The sequence below is a fragment of the Anomaloglossus baeobatrachus genome, chromosome 1 (assembly GCF_048569485.1).
Source record: "Anomaloglossus baeobatrachus isolate aAnoBae1 chromosome 1, aAnoBae1.hap1, whole genome shotgun sequence".
NCBI lineage: Eukaryota > Metazoa > Chordata > Amphibia > Anura > Aromobatidae > Anomaloglossus > Anomaloglossus baeobatrachus.
Genome location: NC_134353.1, coordinates 481,389,807 through 481,408,129, shown reverse-complemented (window position 1 = coordinate 481,408,129; position 18,323 = coordinate 481,389,807). Strand labels below are relative to the sequence as shown.

Below are 18,323 nucleotides of genomic sequence, written 5' to 3'. Positions count from 1 at the left end.
ATGCAGTGTTCAAGGGAACCTGTCAGGTGCAATATGCACCCAGAGCCACGGGCAGTTCTGGGTACATATTGCTTATCCCTGCCTAACCGCCCCTGTATACACTAGCATAGGTAAAGAGATCTATAGAAAAAGTATTACTAAAGATCTTTTATCTTATGCTAATTAGGCCAGGGACTAGTCCCAAGGGTGTTCTATCACCCAACTAGTCCGCCTTCTTAGCATATTTTCCTGCCCACAGGGGTGTACTAACATGCTAGTCAATGCAGTGTCACCAGCGGTGCCTCGTGTACCTGTGTTCACTGTGACAGCGCTGCTGAATGCCGGACACTTCCAGTCATGCGCAGTAGACCTCTCTGAAGCTGGGACGCATACCTGTGTTCACTGTGACAGCGCTGCTGAATGCTGGGCACTTCCAGTCATGCGAAGTAGACCTCTATGAAGCCAAAACGCATACATCTGGCTTTATGCTGCACATGACCAGACGTGCCCGGCATTCAGAAGCGTGGTCACAGTGAACACAGGTAGAACAAGTAGAGTTTCCATTTACATATGACTCATAACCTTCTGCCTTTATCTCACCAAATGTGCGCCAAGATATTCTGAGGGAGACCAGATTGCATGAATATGTCCTTTACTTCAAGTCCGCTCACATAACCATCCATATCCAAGTCAGTCTGAAGAAAGATGTCATCATAGCGTAACTTGTCCGTCAGAGGAACCACCCAATTTACCGCTGGCTAATGAACGAAAAAATAAACCATGCTGTCACAGCAATAATTTAAATTTGCATCTGCATAAGAAAACATTATCTTTTGTACCTGACTTGGTTTTGATGAATGTTTCGGTGACAAGCTGCCGGCACTGTTTAAGCTGCTCATGCTGCCATGAGATGGAGTGGAACGAAGACTATCCTTTGGAGGAGGGCTGGCAGGAAGGACAGGGACAGCACCAGGAAATGTTGGCGTTTTCTTCCTTTTGGGAGGGGGAATTAACGACTGTGGTAAAACCGTTGGGACTGGCTCCTTCTCTAAAGCTCTATATACAAGATGCATTGCCTGCAATAGGAGAGATACATTTTTACATGCTATTCAGCAAACACAATTACATGAGGAAAGCTGGCCCCTTGATAAGTTTGTCTAAGTATAGTATGTCCTATAACAATTTAGAAGCAACTTTTCTTCTACAGTTCCATGCCAATCATTGGAGATACAGGTGTGTGCCTGCTCTAGAAATACAGATGACACAATACATGTGCACCTGACATCCCTTATACAAACACAGTGGATGTCGACAAAGGGTCAAAGGCCATGCCCCGTGTTCTTGGACTGCAGGGAAACCAATATAATCAGGGGCTGGCCACAGCTGCGGAGGACAGGGTGGGCGCCGCGGAGGGAGGGATTAATCTCCCTATATCCTCCATAATCAGTTGATGCGATACTCGCATTACACCGGTGTAATGTGAATGCAATGCGATGTTTCTCTCGCACCCATAGACTTGAATGGGTTTGAGTGCAAACTAATCAGATTCCACCCTCAGCATGCTGCGATTGTTTTCTTGGTCCAATTAGGGCTGAGAAAAAAAATCACTCATGGGAGCGGCCCCACAGAGTAATATTCGTCCAAGTGGAATGTGATTTTTTATCTCATTCCATTCGCTCTGTTTTTCTCGCCGTGTGTGCTTAGCCTTAAGTGTGATGGAACGTCCCAGAAGGGAGGGGGAGCACCAAGGAGTTACTCCAGCATCACACTGAATTACAAGTAATATGAGGGGGGGGGGAAACAGCACTATGTATCTCATCTTTATACTTTATGAAGGCATGGCCATTAGAATAATTTTTGATCTCTCCAGAGTACCCCTTTAAAATCTCATTATATAAATAATAAAAAAAACAGGAATGTTCAGTACCTACATATGCGAAGGAAATTTATGGACTATATTTACATCAGTAGTAATACGGTACTTACCACTGCAAATTCATCCCTGTCCAAGTGTCCATCTTTGTCAATGTCACTCAGTTCCCATACCTGTGAAGTACCATTATTTTCATAATCAAAAATATAAATTCTTAACACTTAATCCTTGAATATTAACACAACAAAATATTAAAATTGTGCATTTTATGATGTGCTTGTTCAAACTAAAAAGCACAAAGCTAAAGAAACTACCCTTTTATATTAGCAAGGTATAAAAGTGACTCAGGATGAAGACAACATCTTCAATTCAGTGACTCAATGAATGTATTTATACCATACGATTCTAGAGATACAGGCCTTTTTATATAGTGCTAATTTTCATGTTCTTTAAAAGGGGGCGTAGCTCAGAAGATTCATTAGAGGCCTGGAATACTGAAGGGAGCAACATGAACAAATTAAGGGCAAAAACTAGCCACTTTTGATCTGGAGACAGGTCCTTTAACATACACTTCAAAAATAATATAGAAAACATTGGTAACATTACAGATGAAGTTTATTACATAGTGAGAAAACAATTGGACAAATCTGTAATAATGTATAGGTTCTATGGTGCTGAGGTTACAGTTCTATTAAGGCTTGTGTATCTCTATGGTTACAGACTACAAACTCTGTGTAGTCTGATCCTGAGGTCAACTTCCCATCTCTTGATTCCCATTTTTTTTGTTAGCATACAATCATTAGATTGGTTATAAAAAAAAACCATCACTTTATGCGGTAATAACTTTGAAATACTTCAAAAGATTCCAGTGATTCTGAGACTATTATTTCATGACATATTGGTACTTAATGCTAATGGTAAACTTAGGTAGATTTTTTTTATGTTTTCTTGTAAATATATCAGAATTTTGGCTAAAATGTTGCAATTTTTAAACATTGAAATTTTATGCCATTAAACCAGAGAGTTTTGTCACACAAAATAGTTAATAAACAACATTTCCCAGATATCTACTTTATCAGCACAATTTTTTAAATATATATATTTTGTTAGGAAGTTAGAAGGGTTAAAAGTTCATCAGCAATATCTCATTTTTCCAACAAAATCTCCAAAACTAATATTTTTTTTAGGTACCATATCACATTTGAAGTGACTTTGAGGGTCCTATGTGACAGAAAATACCCAAAAGTGACACCATTTTAAAAACTTCACATCTCAAAGTGATCAAAGCCACATCCAAGAAGTTTATTAACCACCCTTCAGGTGCTTCACAGGAATTAAAACAATGTGGAAGGAAACAATTAAAATGTTACTCTTTTTCCCCACAAAAATATCGCTTTAGTCTCAAGATTTTTCATATTCACAAGGTGAGCAGCTTGAGCTCAAAGGTGTTGCACAGAATTTTATAACTTTGAGCCATGAAAATGAAGAGATATTTTTCCCATAAAACTGTTGCTTTAGCTCCAAATGTTTCATTTTCACAAGAGAAAGTAGACCATATAATTTGTTATTCAATTTCTCCTGAGTACGCCCATACTCCATATGTTGTGGAAAATTACTGTTTGGGTGCATGGCAGGGTTTGGAAGGGAAAGAGCGCCATTTGACTTTTGGAACGCAAAATTGGCTGGAATTGATAGACGACATGTCATGTTTGCAGAACCCTTGATATGCTTAAATAGTGGAAACCCCCCACAAGTGACCACATTTTGTAAACTACACCCATCAAAGAATTTATCTAGATACAGTGGGTACGGAAAATATTCAGTAAGGGCAGAGGATCCCCAAATGCAGGTGTGAAAAACTTGTTGCATCATTCCCAAAAAGACTCATGGCTGTACTAGGTCAAAAGGCTGCTTCTACTCAATACTGAGCAAAGGGTCTGAATACTTATGACCATGTGATATTTCAGTTTTCTTGTTGTAGAAATATTTACAAATTTTTAAATTTGTTTTTTTTCTGTCAAGATGAGGTGGAGAGTGTACATTAACCCCTTCACGACCAATGACAGATCTATCCGTCATGGATCGTGTGAGGTTAATCCCCGTCCCCTGCCGTGGGCAGATCGCGGCGATCCACGCACATATCAGCTGTTTTCAACAGCTGACATGTGTGCCTGCATGATACGAGTGGAATCGCATTCCACCCGTAACATGTAACCCCTTACATCTCGCTGCCAAAGTCTGGCAGCGAGATGTATATGCGCGTGGCCATTACTTTTATTTACCGCCGCCCCCACCAGAAGTCCCGTGCGTGATCACGTGACTTTCGGTGGTTGCCATGGTAGCACAGGGTCATGTGATGATGTCTGTAGGTAATGAGTCACTTTCTGTTTCACTCGGCCTGGAGCCGAGTGAATCAGAAAGTGAGCATATCTGCTGTTTACAGCTGTGTAGCTGTGATCAGCAGATAGGGCAGAGCGAAATAAAAAAAAAAAGTAAAAAACAGTTTTAAAAAGTAAAATATAAAAAAACCTAAAAGTTCAAATCACCCCCCTTTTGCCCCATTGAAAATTAAAGGGTTAAAAAAATAAAAAAAATATACGCATATTTAGTATCGCCACGTTCAGAAATGCCCGATCTATCAAACCGTAAAATCAATTAATCTGATCAGTAAACGGCGTAGCGGCAAAAAAATTCCAACCGCCAAAATTTCGTTTTTTTGGTCGCCGCAAGTTTTGCGCAAAATGCAATAGCAGGCGATCAAAACGTACCATCTGCGCAAAAATGATACCATTAGAAACGTCAGCTTGAGACGCAAAAAATAAGCCATCCCTGATCCCGAAAAATGAGAACGCTACGGGTTTCGGAAAATGGCGCAAAACGTGCGCCACTTTTATTGGACAAACTTGTGAATTTTTTTAACCCCTTAGATACAAGTAAACCTATACATGTTTGGTGTCTGCAAACTCGCACCGACCTCAGGCATCCCAATGACACCAGTTTTACCATATAGTGAACACGGTGAATAAAATATCCCAAAAACTATTGTGCGATCACACTTTTTTTTGCTGTTTTCCAGTACACTATATGGTAAAACTTATGTTTTCATTTAAAAGTACAACTCGGGCTGCAAAAAAAAAGCCCAAATATGGCAAGATTGACAGAAAAATAAAAAAGTTACGGCTCTACTAAGAAGGGGAGCAAAAAAAAAAAAAAACAACCACAAAAACGGAAACCGCTATGGGGCTGAAGGGGTTAATGAGAGAAAAAAAATTAACTTTTTTGAATTTACCAAATGGCTACAATGAAACAAAGAGTAAAAAATGTAACAGGGTCTGAATCCTTTCCGTACCCACTGTATGTGGTGAGGATCTTGAACCCACAGGTGCGTCACAGAATTTTACAATGCTGAACATTATAAATGTAAATTTTAGCTTTCTCCTCACAAAAAATTTGCTTTAGCCCCAAATGTTTTCATTTTTTCAAGGAGAGCAGGAGAAAATGGATCCAAATTTATTGTGTAATTTCTCCTGAGTACGCAGATACCCCATATGTGGTTTAAACTACTGTTTGAGCACACTGCCAAGCTCCAAAAGGCAGATGTGATGTTTTGAAGTGCAGACTTTGATGGAATGCTTTGCGGGCATCATGTCGTGTTTGCAGAGCCCTTAAGGTGCAAAAAAGTAGAAACCCCCACAAGTGACCCCATATTGAAACTGATTTGGTGTTTCCCTGGTATGTGAATTTTATAATGTGTTGGCATATGTGATTTGTGTAGAGTACATCAGATTGGCATATGCAAGTTGTGTAGAAATAAATTTAGTAGTCCATGGATAAGTGGTAGACTTTGAAACATTTTTTATGCATAGGCCAGGTTTTTAGGGGGCAGGTATCACGTTTCCAAGTGGTGTCCTTTCTTATTCCTTCCTGCAACACACTTGGCACTTGTTTGTTTGCACTCTCCCTCGCTTTACAGTTTTCAGGGACCTCATCTAGGAAATGTTGCCGTGGTAAAACACTGGCACCACCGTCAGTTCCAGAGGTACTGGGCGCCACTCTTTCCTGACTTCCAAACATTGGGGCCTTGATCACTACCTCCTGAAACTGAAGGAATGTGGCGGTATAGACTGCACATCATGATAGCACGAAAGCATTATATAGTGCCATCGTTACGATATGCACAGTCAACATTTTGTACCAGACTTTTGTTTTCTGAATGGCACTGTAGGTCTGAAGGACTTTGATTAGACAGATCATTTCCTCACATTGTTTTTATTGTACCTCAGGACATAGCTTGTTTGTGGACATGTGTAGAGGTACCTCGTACAGAGGTGAGGGTGCTGCCATCCCAATGTATTGTGCTCAAGAAAAGAACATCCCTCTTGTGCTTATACTTGACCACTAGTAGGTTGTCGCTATATTGGGCTCTGCTGTCACACTTTTTGAGCAGTTGCCTTACTGGCGACATAGTGAGGCCTCTATGATTTCTTCACACAGTACCATATGCTGTGGTAGCTCTGGCAGAGACTGATTTGAAGAGGGGGATGCATGTGTAGTAAGTATCTATATATAAATGATAACACTGATCCAATAGTGAGTGTGCCAAGTCCCACTCAAGTTTTCCACTCACTCCCAGGACAGGGGGCATTCAGGGGGTTCAATTGAGTGTCCTTCCCTAATAAACCCTAAATCTGTGGGTGTACCCTGAGGTACTCCAGCATAACTTGTACATTTTAAATCCATACCTTGCTCTCTTACTGGGCAGGTATTGCATGAATTTAAGCCTCCCTTTGAAATGTATTAGGGCCTCATCTACGCAGATGTCCCTTTGGGGAATGTACACCTTAGCAAATTTGTTGCTGAAGTGATCAATGACCTGCCTAACTTTGAAAAGCTGCTCAAAGTTATGGTCATCTTGGGGTGGACACTCTGCATTATTGTTGAGATGAAAAAACTTGAGAATGGCCTCAAAGTATGTCTGGGGCATAGCCATGCGGAAAACTGGAGCATTATATAAAATATCCACACTCCAATATTGACGAGGTTCTGACTTCTTCACGAGTGCTATGTAAACAACAAAAGACAAGAGGGCACTACGAGAATATGGCCGGGATCAATCCAAAAACACACCTATGGGTTAAGTACGATAACAAAGAGGAAAGAAGGTGTGTCACAAATAGGATCACCGACATGGTATCATCCATGGAAATTACATAAATATTTTATTATTGATAGCAAAAAGACACCAACAACAAGTTAAAAACATTTCAAAACTCACAGAAAAGAACATAGTGACTGGGGTTGCATATAATAAGGCAGAATACCCCCCAAGATTTCCTTCTCCAATGTAGTACAATATATCAATATATCAAGTGGACCAAAAAACAGAAACATGCTTGATAGTGAAACAACATAAAAATAAAACTGTACACAAGCAGAAATACAACATCTTAAGAAAAATGTAGACATTTGGATAAATACCATACCTGTCCAGGTCACATAGGACAATAATAGCCAGACACAAGGTCCACAATAGAGGATCAGAAATGTAGGAAGGAATCAGAACGGACGGGGGATGTCCAGAAGAAACTGCCAACTGAAAGCACCTTCAGCAATTAGAGCAATAGAACCTTGCCAAAATGTTTATAGAATTCCCTCGGTTGCAAGTCCGACCCCAGAGCCTTCTCATTGGGAAATGACTGCAATGAGCATTTTTATACTTCAACGGTTAGGGGCCTATTAAGCAACTCAGCTGCTCTTGCAGATAGTCTAGGTACTTTGATTTTAGCTAAATACTTGTCTAGTTCCCATTCCACATTAGGAGATTTAGAAGAATATATCTTGTGGTAATAATCCGTAAAGCCCACCAGAATCTCGCTGTCTTCCGTGACGACCGCCCCCCTCCTCGTTAGTCAGGCTTAGAATATGAGATGATTCCTAATAAGGGTAGCAAATAAATGAATGACACTCTCCCCCTCTTCAGAATACTTCAAAACACCTCCCATAATCAGCTTCATTCAATGAGTGGTCAGCGTACAATTTCTGACCTCCCTCCCACTGCCTTCTGTTTTCAATCAATAGGTTCAGAGATTAATAGACATTCGGACTCATCTACATCATCTTGCAACATACTTGTTAACATTTTAGACCTCTTTTTAAACTGATATATCTCCTTTGATAATATCCCCCTACTAAAAGTCTTCATTGCATCTCAAATTATATCAACAGTAGCCAAACCGAGTGTTGTTGTTAAAGTCCTTCTGTACGTATTTTAAAATATCTTCAACTATTAAATGGAAATAATTTGGGTTGAGATGCCATGGTATCCCCCCCACGACAGTGGAAGTTCCCAACCTCATCTGAATTCTAATGCGTGAATGATCCGAGATACTCGTCGTTAAATATTCCACCTTCCATCTAAAGGTATCATAAAGTCGGAACCAACAGCAAGGACGATACTTGATAGCGTGAGTTAGGAAGAGGAGTAGCAGTAATATGCCTTTACCCGGGGTTTTTAAACAGCCATAAATCGTGATATCCCATTTCAGCCTGAGCCAAAGCCACTGAGCTAAGAGAGGCTGATTTGGTAATATTCCCCAGGTAGAATTTATCCCAGAAAGAATGCAGATAATTATTAAAATCGCCAATAATGAGAACTGAAAGAAGCGGACATCTAATAAAAGGAGCAAAAAAATGTTTTAAAGAGGTGGTTCACCCATATTTTTTATTGTCTAGTTCGATATTATATTGAGAAACATTGTTTCTCTCAAATACCTTGTGTTGGCAATAGTGCCTGTGAGCGGTGCTATTACGGACCGCTGTTCCCCGTCCAGTGACGTACCCATCAAATGCTGCACATGTCACATCCGTGCAGCCGGCTACAGTCTTCCAGACTCTGAGCTGTGAGCGGTGCTTCACTGCTGTCACAGCCCATCTGCTCCCCCCTCCCTCCTAGCACAGCGCGTCTCCTGCTCCCTGCTCCCTCCTCCCTCCTAGCACAGCGCGTCTCCTGCTCCCTCCTCCCTCCTAGCACAGCGCGTCTCCTGCTCCCTCCTCCCTCCTAGCACAGCGCGTCTCCTGCTCCCTCCTCCCTCCTAGCACAGCGCGTCTCCTGCTCCCTCCTCCCTCCTAGCACAGCGCGTCTCCAGCTCCCTCCTCCCTCCTAGCACAGCGCGTCTCCTGCTCCCTCCTCCCTCCTAGCACAGCGCGTCTCCCCCTCACTCCTCCCTCCTAGCACAGCGCGTCTCCTGCTCCCTCCTCCCTCCTAGCACAGCGCGTCTCCTGCTCCCTCCTCCCTCCTAGCAAAGCGCGTCTCCAGATCCCTCCTCCCTCTTAGCACAGCGAGTCTCCTGCTCCCTCCTAGCACAGCACGTCTCCCCCTCACTCCTCACTCCTAGCACAGCGCATCTCTCCTGCTCCCTCCTCCCTCCTAGCAAAGCGCGTCTCCAGCTCCCTCCTCCCTCCTAGCACAGCGCGTCTCCTGCTCCCTCCTCTCTCCTAGCACAGCGCGTCTCCTGCTCCCTCCTCCCTCCTAGCACAGCGAGTCTCCTGCTCCCTCCTCCCTCCTAGCACAGCGAGTCTCCTGCTCCCTCCTCCCTCCCAGCAAAGCGCGTCTCCAGCTCCCTCCTCCCTCCTAGCAGAGCGCGTCTCCTGCTCCCTCCTCCCTCCTAGCACAGCGCGTCTCCCCCTCACTCCTCCCTCCTAGCACAGCGCGTCTCCTGCTCCCTCCTCCCTCCTAGCAAAGCGCGTTTCCAGCTCCCTCCTCCCTCCTAGCACAGCGCGTCTCCAGCTCCCTCCTCCCTCCTAGCACAGCGCGTCTCCTGCTCCCTCCTAGCACAGCGAGTCTCCTGCTCCCTCCTCCCTCCTAGCACAGCGCGTCTCCTGCTCCCTCCTCCCTCCTAGCAAAGCGCGTCTCCAGCTCCCTCCTACCTCCTAGCACAGCGCGTCTCCTGCTCCCTCCTCCCTCCTAGCACAGCGCGTCTCCTGCTCCCTCCTCCCTCCTAGCACAGCGCGTCTCTCCCTCACTCCTCCCTCCTAGCACAGCGCATCTCCTGCTCCCTCCTCCCTCCTAGCAAAGCGCGTCTCCAGCTCCCTCCTCCCTCCTAGCACAGCACGTCTCCTGCTCGCTCCTCCCTCCTAGCACAGCGAGTCTCCTGCTCCCTCCTCCCTCCTAGCACAGCGCGTCTCCTGCTCCCTCCTCCCTCCTAGCACAGCGCGTCTCCTGCTCCCTCCTCCCTCCTAGCACAGCGCGTCTCCTGCTCCCTCCTCCCTCCTAGCACAGCGCGTCTCCTGCTCCCTCCTCCCTCCTAGCACAGCGCGTCTCCTGCTCCCTCCTCCCTCCTCGCAGAACGCTGCAAGCAAGAGACGCGCTGTGCTGTGAGGGAAGAGGGAGGAGGGAGCAGGAGACACGAGGGAGGAGGGAGCAGGAGACACGAGGGAGGGGGGAGCAGATGGGATCAGAATGCAGCCGGCTGCACGGATGTGACGTGTGCAGCACTTGACGGGTACGGCACTGAACGGGGATCAGCGGTCTGCAATAGCGCCTCTCACAGGCACTATTGCCAACACAAGGTATTTGAGAGAAACATTGTTTCTCAATATAATATCGATCTAGACAATAAAAAATATGGGTGAACCACCCCTTTAAGAATGTCTCCAGAATATGGGGTTGAAATATAGGGCAACTAATATACTTACTTTATAAATAGAACAGACATGGCATATATACCTCCCATTTACATCCATAGATGATTTGTCACAAATAAATGGGATGGAGCGATGAAGCAGCATACTGACCCACCGAGAATACGATGGATATACTGAATTGTAGGAGGATCCCAACCAAGGGCATTTAAGTACATGGATCTCTTCTTTTATCAAATGTGTTTCTCAGGATACAGCATTGCGTAGGGGGCCATAAAGGCACGTAGGTACTTCATTATATCCATAAAATTAGCTTCTTGGGGGGATCTCTGCAGAAAAGATTGTGAAGATAGATTTTTTTTTTCCCATCAACAAGAAGAGTGGTATGATCTCTAGCCTTTCTCAGAATGGCATCACAATCCTTAAAGTGCAATAGCTTGATCACCACCAATTGTGGCAGTGCTCCCAGAGGGAGCATGGGGACCCTGTGACCCCACTCAACAGCAAACAGTAACGAAAGAACGCCTTTCCCAAAGCACTGCTGCAGCCAGGAATCAAAAAATGCTACCGGATCCCCTTCCTCTGCATGCTACGGAACGCCTACAAGGCGTATATTATTTCTTCTGAGCCTGTTCTCCAGGTTATCAGTACTATTTTGGAGCATGTTAATACTCTGCATGTTTCTTGGTATCTTTGGTATATGACAAGCAACTAGTCCTCAATTGCACTTATTCTACCTTCAGCCTCTTTTATTCTTTCCCTAACTAACTTCAAATTGCTTTTTATAAGGGATACATCGCCCTTAATATCACCCACATGCTAAGAGTCTTCAGAATAAAGTTGCAGAGTGAGACAGCTGCGAATACATCCCAGCAGGTTCTGCACAGAGGGATTCTCCATCCTCCCTCTCCAGAGCAGGCTCCGGTAGCCCCTCCACGCTGTTCCTGGGCAGAATATTTTGGGAGGCCCAGGAGGCATAGATGGCAGGGGGCTGAGTTACATCAGGGGAGCTCTCAGGAGCCTCTGAGACTGGATCCTCAGACCAACTATCCCACACAGAAGATGCGACAGCTAATTCATCGAGGGACACTCTGGCAAAGTGCTCCAAGCGGGTGTCCTCTATCCCCCTCTCTCTCTCTCTCTCTCTCTCAGACGGCTAAGGCAATGTCATATTGGAGGACTCAAGTGTCGCAGCCCAACCTGCTCTTTTGTCGTGTCATAGTTCCATTCCAAGCTCAGTTTCTCACGACCGAAACTTCCCCTCAACACCGGAGTACGTGAAGAAGCCTTGTAAGTATATTGGGAATGAACCCCTTTATTAACATGTGGATCTGTGGAGGATAATTGCAGGAGCTCTCACTGCACACGTCCGCTCACATTACCAAGCAGGCCATGACATAAGAAAGTTGCTTATTTTTATGTGCACTATTGACTTATGAAATAAAAATTAAAATGCTGCTTATGCTTTCACGATCAAAAAAATATGCATGGGAGTGTTTCTTTAAGAAGCAACGGAAAAAAGAAAATGTAGGTTACAAAAGGTAGATCCATTAAATAAGTAACAAAACATATAAATGTACTCTTACCCTTCCTAAAATATCCAGAGGTAGTTTAGAGTTCATAAGTACCGGTTTCACCTTGTCCCCAGACAGTAAGCCATTTACAGGCAATAAACTATCAAATATTCCATCAAACTTGGATTTCTCTTCTATCTGGTAAGCAAAATAAAGTGGTCATTTCAAACAGTGTATGCATACATATTGCGATATCAAGTGTATTGCAAGTCATTCTCAACTGTACAGTTCATGGCCAAAAGTTCTGAGACAGACAAATTCAATGCACATCTCAGCTGATTTACACAGCTGACGTGTACCTGATAGGCACGAGTTGAATCGCTATCTGCACGTGCCTTTTAACCCCTTTAATGATGCTGTCAATATGTGACAGCACCATTATAATAGCGATCGCACTATAACTTTACTCACAGGCCAATACCGGAAGTCACGTGACGTGATCACGTGAATCCGGTGGTTGTCATGGCAGCACAGGGTCATGTGATGATTCCTGTGCTCACATGACTCATGTCATGTAAGAAACAGCCAAGTGCTGCTGGTTACAAGAGATGATCATTTCTCCCGATCTGAGTGATGCTGCTCTGATCGGGAGAAATGACTGAGCGATTAGACTGCTGATCGGTATAGCCCCCTAGGGGGACTAGTAAAATGAAAAAAAAAAGTTGAAGAAAAGTTTTAACGAAATTAAAAAAAAAAAAACAACCTAAGTCACCCCCTTTAGCCCCATTGAAAATTAAAGGGTTAAAATAAATAAAGTATACACACATTTGGTATCGCCTCGTTCAGAAATGCCCGATCTATGAAAATATAAAATCAATTAAGCTGATTGGTAAACGGTGTAGAGGCAAAAAAAAACACCAAAATTATGTTTTTTGGTCGCCACAAATATTGCGCTAAATGCAAAAACAGGCAATGAAAACGTAGCATCTGTGCAAAAATGGTACCGTTAAAAACATCAGCTCAAGACCCAAAAAGTAAGTGGTCACTGAGCCATAGATCCCGAAAAATGAGAACGCTATGGTTTGCGGAAAATGGCGCGTACGCCACTTTTTCGGACAAACTTCTGGGTTTTTTTTTAAGTCTTTAGATACAAGTAAACCTATACATGTTTGGTGTCTACGAACTCACACTGACCTCAGCCATCATACCCACACATCAGTTTCACCATATAGTGAATACTAAATAAAATATCTCAAAAACAGTCGTGCAATTGCACTTTTTTTTTTTGTGCAATTTTTCCGCATTTTTTATTTTTTTGTTGTTTTCCAGTACACTATATGGTAAAACTCCCAGTTTCATTTAAAAGTACAGCTCGTTCCGCAAGAAACGTGCCCTCACTTGACCATATTGACTGAAAAATAAAAAAAGTTACGTCTCTAAGAAAAAGAATGGCGAAAAAAAAAAAAATACGGAAAGTGCAAAATTGGCAGGTCATGAAGGGGTTAAAATAATAACTCCTATACTCCCCTCCCGATTCTAGTGAGGTCGGTGTTCGCGCTCCTGGAGCTCAAGTGAGGTTATGACGTCCTGTGAGCCCTGCGCCCAATCACTGCCGGCTTCTCACTCCTCGCCTTCAGATGCAGGAGTTAATCAAAAGGCAATGAGTGCTGTGGCTGCCACTCACTTCCTGTTGAGTATGCATATGTCAGAAGGCGGAGAGAGAGAAGTCGGCAGTTACTGGACACAGGGCTTGCATGACGTCACAACCTCACATGGGCTCCGGGAACATGATCGCCAGCACCGCAGGAACAGCACCAACACGAGCGGTAAGTACAAGTTTTATTATTTAATGGGTCCAAAGATTGGGAATGAGATGGAGTTGTCCTAGTAGTAGATAAGCCCTCTAACAACTTCTCTGTAGACACTTACTTACGTCACCTTCAGCGAATATGAAACATAAGAAATTAAACTGACATTCTTTTGTTATAAAACTTACCCTAACTGACCAGTGACTTTCAACAGGAGGAGGAGTGATCAAAAGAGGGCTGCTGGTATCACTCTTTGAAGAAAAAAAAATACAAATAGATATGCTTAGTATCAACAATTTTCCAAGGGAAATGAACATGTGTGAGGGTGTGCAATGTGATGTGTGAGGGTGTGCAATGTGATGTGTGAGGGTGTGCAATGTGATGTGTGAGGGTGTGCAATGTGATGTGTGAGGGTGTGCGATCTGATGTGTGAGGGTGTGCAATCTGATGTGTGAGGGTGTGCCATGTGATGTGTGAGGGTGTGCAATCTGATGTGTGAGGGTGTGCAATCTGATGTGTGAGGGTGTGCAATCTGATGTGTGAGGGTGTGCGATCTGATGTGTGAGGGTGTGCAATCTGATGTGTGAGGGTGTGCAATCTGATGTGTGAGGGTGTGCAATGTGATGTGTGAGGGTGTGCAATCTGATGTGTGAGGGTGTGCAATCTGATGTGTGAGGGTGTGCAATCTGATGTGTGAGGGTGTGCAATCTGATGTGTGAGGGTGTGCAATCTGATGTGTGAGGGTGTGCAATCTGATGTGTGAGGGTGTGCAATCTGATGTGTGAGGGTGTGCAATCTGATGTGTGAGGGTGTGCAATCTGATGTGTGAGGGTGTGCAATCTGATGTGTGAGGGTGTGCAATCTGATGTGTGAGGGTGTGCAATCTGATGTGTGAGGGTGTGCAATCTAATGTGTGAGGGTGTGCAATCTGATGTGTGAGGGTGTGCAATCTGATGTGTGAGGGTGTGCAATCTGATGTGTGAGGGTGTGAGATCTGATGTGTGAGGGTGTGAGATCTGATGTGTGAGGGTGTGAGATCTGATGTGTGCGGGTGTGCAATCTGATGTGTGTGTGTGAGATCTGGTGTGTGTGAGATCTGGTGTGTGTGAGATCTGGTGTGTGTGAGATCTGGTGTGTGTGAGATCTGGTGTGTGTGAGATCTGGTGTGTGTGAGATCTGGTGTGTGTGAGATCTGGTGTGTGTGGGTATGCGATCTGATGTGTGTGGGTGTGCGATCTGATGTGTGTGGGTGTGCGATCTGATGTGTGTGGGTGTGCGATCTGATGTGTGTTTATTTGGCGTTCCACTGCAGGTCCTCCCGTTTGGCGTCTGGTGAGTATGATTGCAGGATCTGCTGAAAATTCCTACTAATGCTTATTTTCGGGGAAACACGGTATTTGAAAATAACCCTTTAAAATACATAAGTACAATACAAGACAAGTATTTAGTCACTTACAAATTTGGGCTGCGGCACTGGAATATTTAAACTGGCCAGTGTAACTTCATGACCACTTTGTGCACTAGCAACTAGTCGCAAAGCAACATAGAAACCCTAAGAGAATAAGAAAAGGATTATTGATACAACCAGCTGAGAAAAGGTATAGCCTTGCCACAAAACAAAACACACAGAAAAAATCTGTATCACCTGTTTATCCAAGTAACCTTTCCCATCAGGGTCAGCCAGGTCCCAAATCTAAAAGTATAAAACAAAATTATACATATACATGTGGCATCCATGATTAAGAACAAGTAGATAAAAAAGCACTAACTTACTGATTTTATACAGTGGCTGTTGTTGATGTAACAAGAAAATAAAACTGCACGTTTTTATTGTTCAGAGGTGGAGCACTGGATTTTGTTTTTTTTGTTTAAGGCTGCTTTCACACTACGTTTTTTTAGCATGCGTCATGAACATTTTTTGCTGCAAAAGCGGATCCTGTTTTTGCAGAGAAAAACGCATGCAAACGCATGTTTTATTTTGCAGGATCCCGTCACTTGAAGTTTATGGGTGGGCATTGGAGTCATGTGATCGGGAGTGAGGGGAACTGAACGTGAAAGACTGGGAGCTGGCATCTGACAGCTGCGGTGGCTCGTAACCAAGGTAAATATCGGGTAACTAAGTGAAGTGCTTGAATATCCGATATTTACCTTGGTTACGAGCATCCGCAACTCTCAGGCGGGGGAGAGAGGGAGGGGGAGAGAGGGAGGGGGAGAGAGAGAGGGGGAGAGAGAGAGAGAGGGGGAGAGAGAGAGGGGGAGAGAGAGAGGGGGAGAGAGAGAGGGGGAGAGAGAGAGGGGGAGAGAGAGAGGGGGAGAGAGGGGGAGAGAGAGAAGGGGAGAGAGAGAGGGGGAGAGAGGGGGAGAGAGAGAGGGGGAGAGAGGGAGGAGAAGAGAGGGAGGGGGAGAGAGGGAGGGGGAGAGAGGGAGGGGGAGAGAGGGAGGGGGAGAGAGGGAGGGGGAGAGAGGGAGGGGGAGAGAGGGAGGGGGAGAGGGGGAGAGAGACTGATCACAACAGGTTGGTTTCTGGGCATGTTCAGTAGAGCAAGCAGGATCCTGTCTATCAGCATGCCAGCGTTCACATGCATTTGCATGCAGTATAGTCAGGATCCAGCGATTTGCGGTATTTGGACGCAGCTCAAAAACGCTACAAGTAGCGTTTCTGAAAAAAGTTAAAAAACTACAACTCGCTGGATCCTCACTATAACGCACGCAAATGCATGTGAACGCGAGTCCATTGCAAATGCATTGAAATGAAAACGCATTTGCACTGGATCCGTTTTTGAGTTAAAAAAACGTTCATGACGCATGTTAAAAAAATCGTAGTGTGAAAGCAGCCTAACACAAACAACTCAGTGTTACATAGCCACTTAAAGGGAGCGCCCAGCCTTATGTAATTGGTAATCGATCTTGAGGATAGGTCATCAATATCATCTGGCACACCTTAGCACGATTATCTGCTTTCAGCTAGTGTGCTGGCTGGATGTAAAAAAAAAAAACAACTCTGTTTACTGCGCAATAGTAGTTTAACACTAGAAGTCCCAGAGAGGGGTCGTTTAACATTTCTACCATTGGAACCCTATGGAGCTCGAAATTTCTGGGACTTCTAGTGTTAAGAGAACTCAGCTCTTATATGTAACTGACATATGGAGAAAGTCAGAGCTGCAGCTACTGTTTCTGATTTGTCTGACGTAGCCAACACTGAAGCAGCCACTGATTGGCCACAGTGATCACTTGACATGGCAATATCACGCAATCCTCAGGAGAACAGTGGCGACAGAGCTGGAACAACGCCCGTGCCAGAAGAATGTATAGCTGTTATTATTTTACTTGGCGAGAACATGTTGTCCAGGTAGTAGTGGACAGCCCCTTTAATTGAACTGAATAGAAGCTAAGCTGCAGTTCTCGTCAACAGCCACAACACAAACTGTTTACACTTGTCCGCAATCAGTAGCAATAACAGGTGATATGTGGGGTTCTTGGGTACAGGTCTGCCACCAACAACCAAAATCTGCTGGTGATGATCTATAAAAGTGAGAATAGATCAAATAGATCACAAATATCATAACCGGAACAACCCCATTAATATCCTATGCAGCATGTAATTCTCACTACAGAGAAAACTGCGCAAGCTGTTATTAGCTGAAAGAGGAATTATATGCTACAATGATAGCAGATGTGCAACATACCCTCAGAACACCAATTCCCCACAGCATAGGTGACAACAGGCGTTGCCTGATATATTCCTCCCAAACTCTACAGCACCTAATACTAGATGTCAGTTGTTTAAAATAAAAAAAAAGCAGTTCCCAACAATTCTGAAGCAACATCTTGCAGTTATTCCTTTAGAATTGTATGAATTAGTTGACAATTGGACATTACCGGTTGGACATGTGCATCTATACCGGTCTCAAACTCGGCTGGGTGTATGGGCCACACAGAGGAAAAAAATAATTTGGGGGGGGCCGCATTCTATGCAGGACAAAGTGACATTTTTATTGGTACCATATATAATATATTTTATTGTTTTTTACACACCTTGGGATCACTGATTTTGAACATTTTCACTCGTTCATTATAGCAAACGTGCACATTCTTTGTTTAAATATAAATATTTTTTTTTTTTTATATTTTATTCCTTTCTTGTAACTAATAGTCTTACAATTAGCACTATATAGAAATTTTGACCAACATCTTTTAGTAATGTTCCCCATATTGTTGTAATGTGCCCATCCTTGTCCCCTTGTAGTATTGTGCCCCATCCCACAGTAATGTGCCCATCCTAGTCCACATCCCACAGTAATGTGCTCATCCTTGTCCCCATCCTAAAGTAATGTTCCCCATCCTTGTCCCCATTTTGTAGTAATGTGTTCATCCTTGTCCCCATCCTATAGTAATGTGTCCATCCTTGTCCCCCATCTTATAGTAATGCTCCCCATCCTTGTCCCCTTGTAGCAATGTCCCCATCCTATAGTACTGTCCCCATCCTTTAGTAATGTGCCTACCTTGTCC

At 44.0% G+C, this 18,323-nt stretch overlaps 1 protein-coding gene across 2 annotated transcripts in view; it reads right to left on the bottom strand.

Annotated features, from left to right (window-relative positions):
- Positions 1-18,323, bottom strand: part of EPS15L1 (epidermal growth factor receptor pathway substrate 15 like 1) — a 297,220-nt gene that overhangs the window by 214,959 nt on the left and 63,938 nt on the right. For both annotated transcript variants that reach the window (XM_075315065.1, XM_075315074.1), the window contains exons 4-10: positions 15,460-15,507; positions 15,271-15,366; positions 14,003-14,065; positions 12,079-12,204; positions 1,966-2,025; positions 819-1,055; positions 580-737 (exon numbers count right to left, since the gene is read on the bottom strand). In XM_075315065.1, coding sequence (XP_075171180.1) covers positions 580-737; positions 819-1,055; positions 1,966-2,025; positions 12,079-12,204; positions 14,003-14,065; positions 15,271-15,366; positions 15,460-15,507 — 788 coding nt within the window. The remainder of the gene's footprint in view (positions 1-579; positions 738-818; positions 1,056-1,965; positions 2,026-12,078; positions 12,205-14,002; positions 14,066-15,270; positions 15,367-15,459; positions 15,508-18,323) is intronic.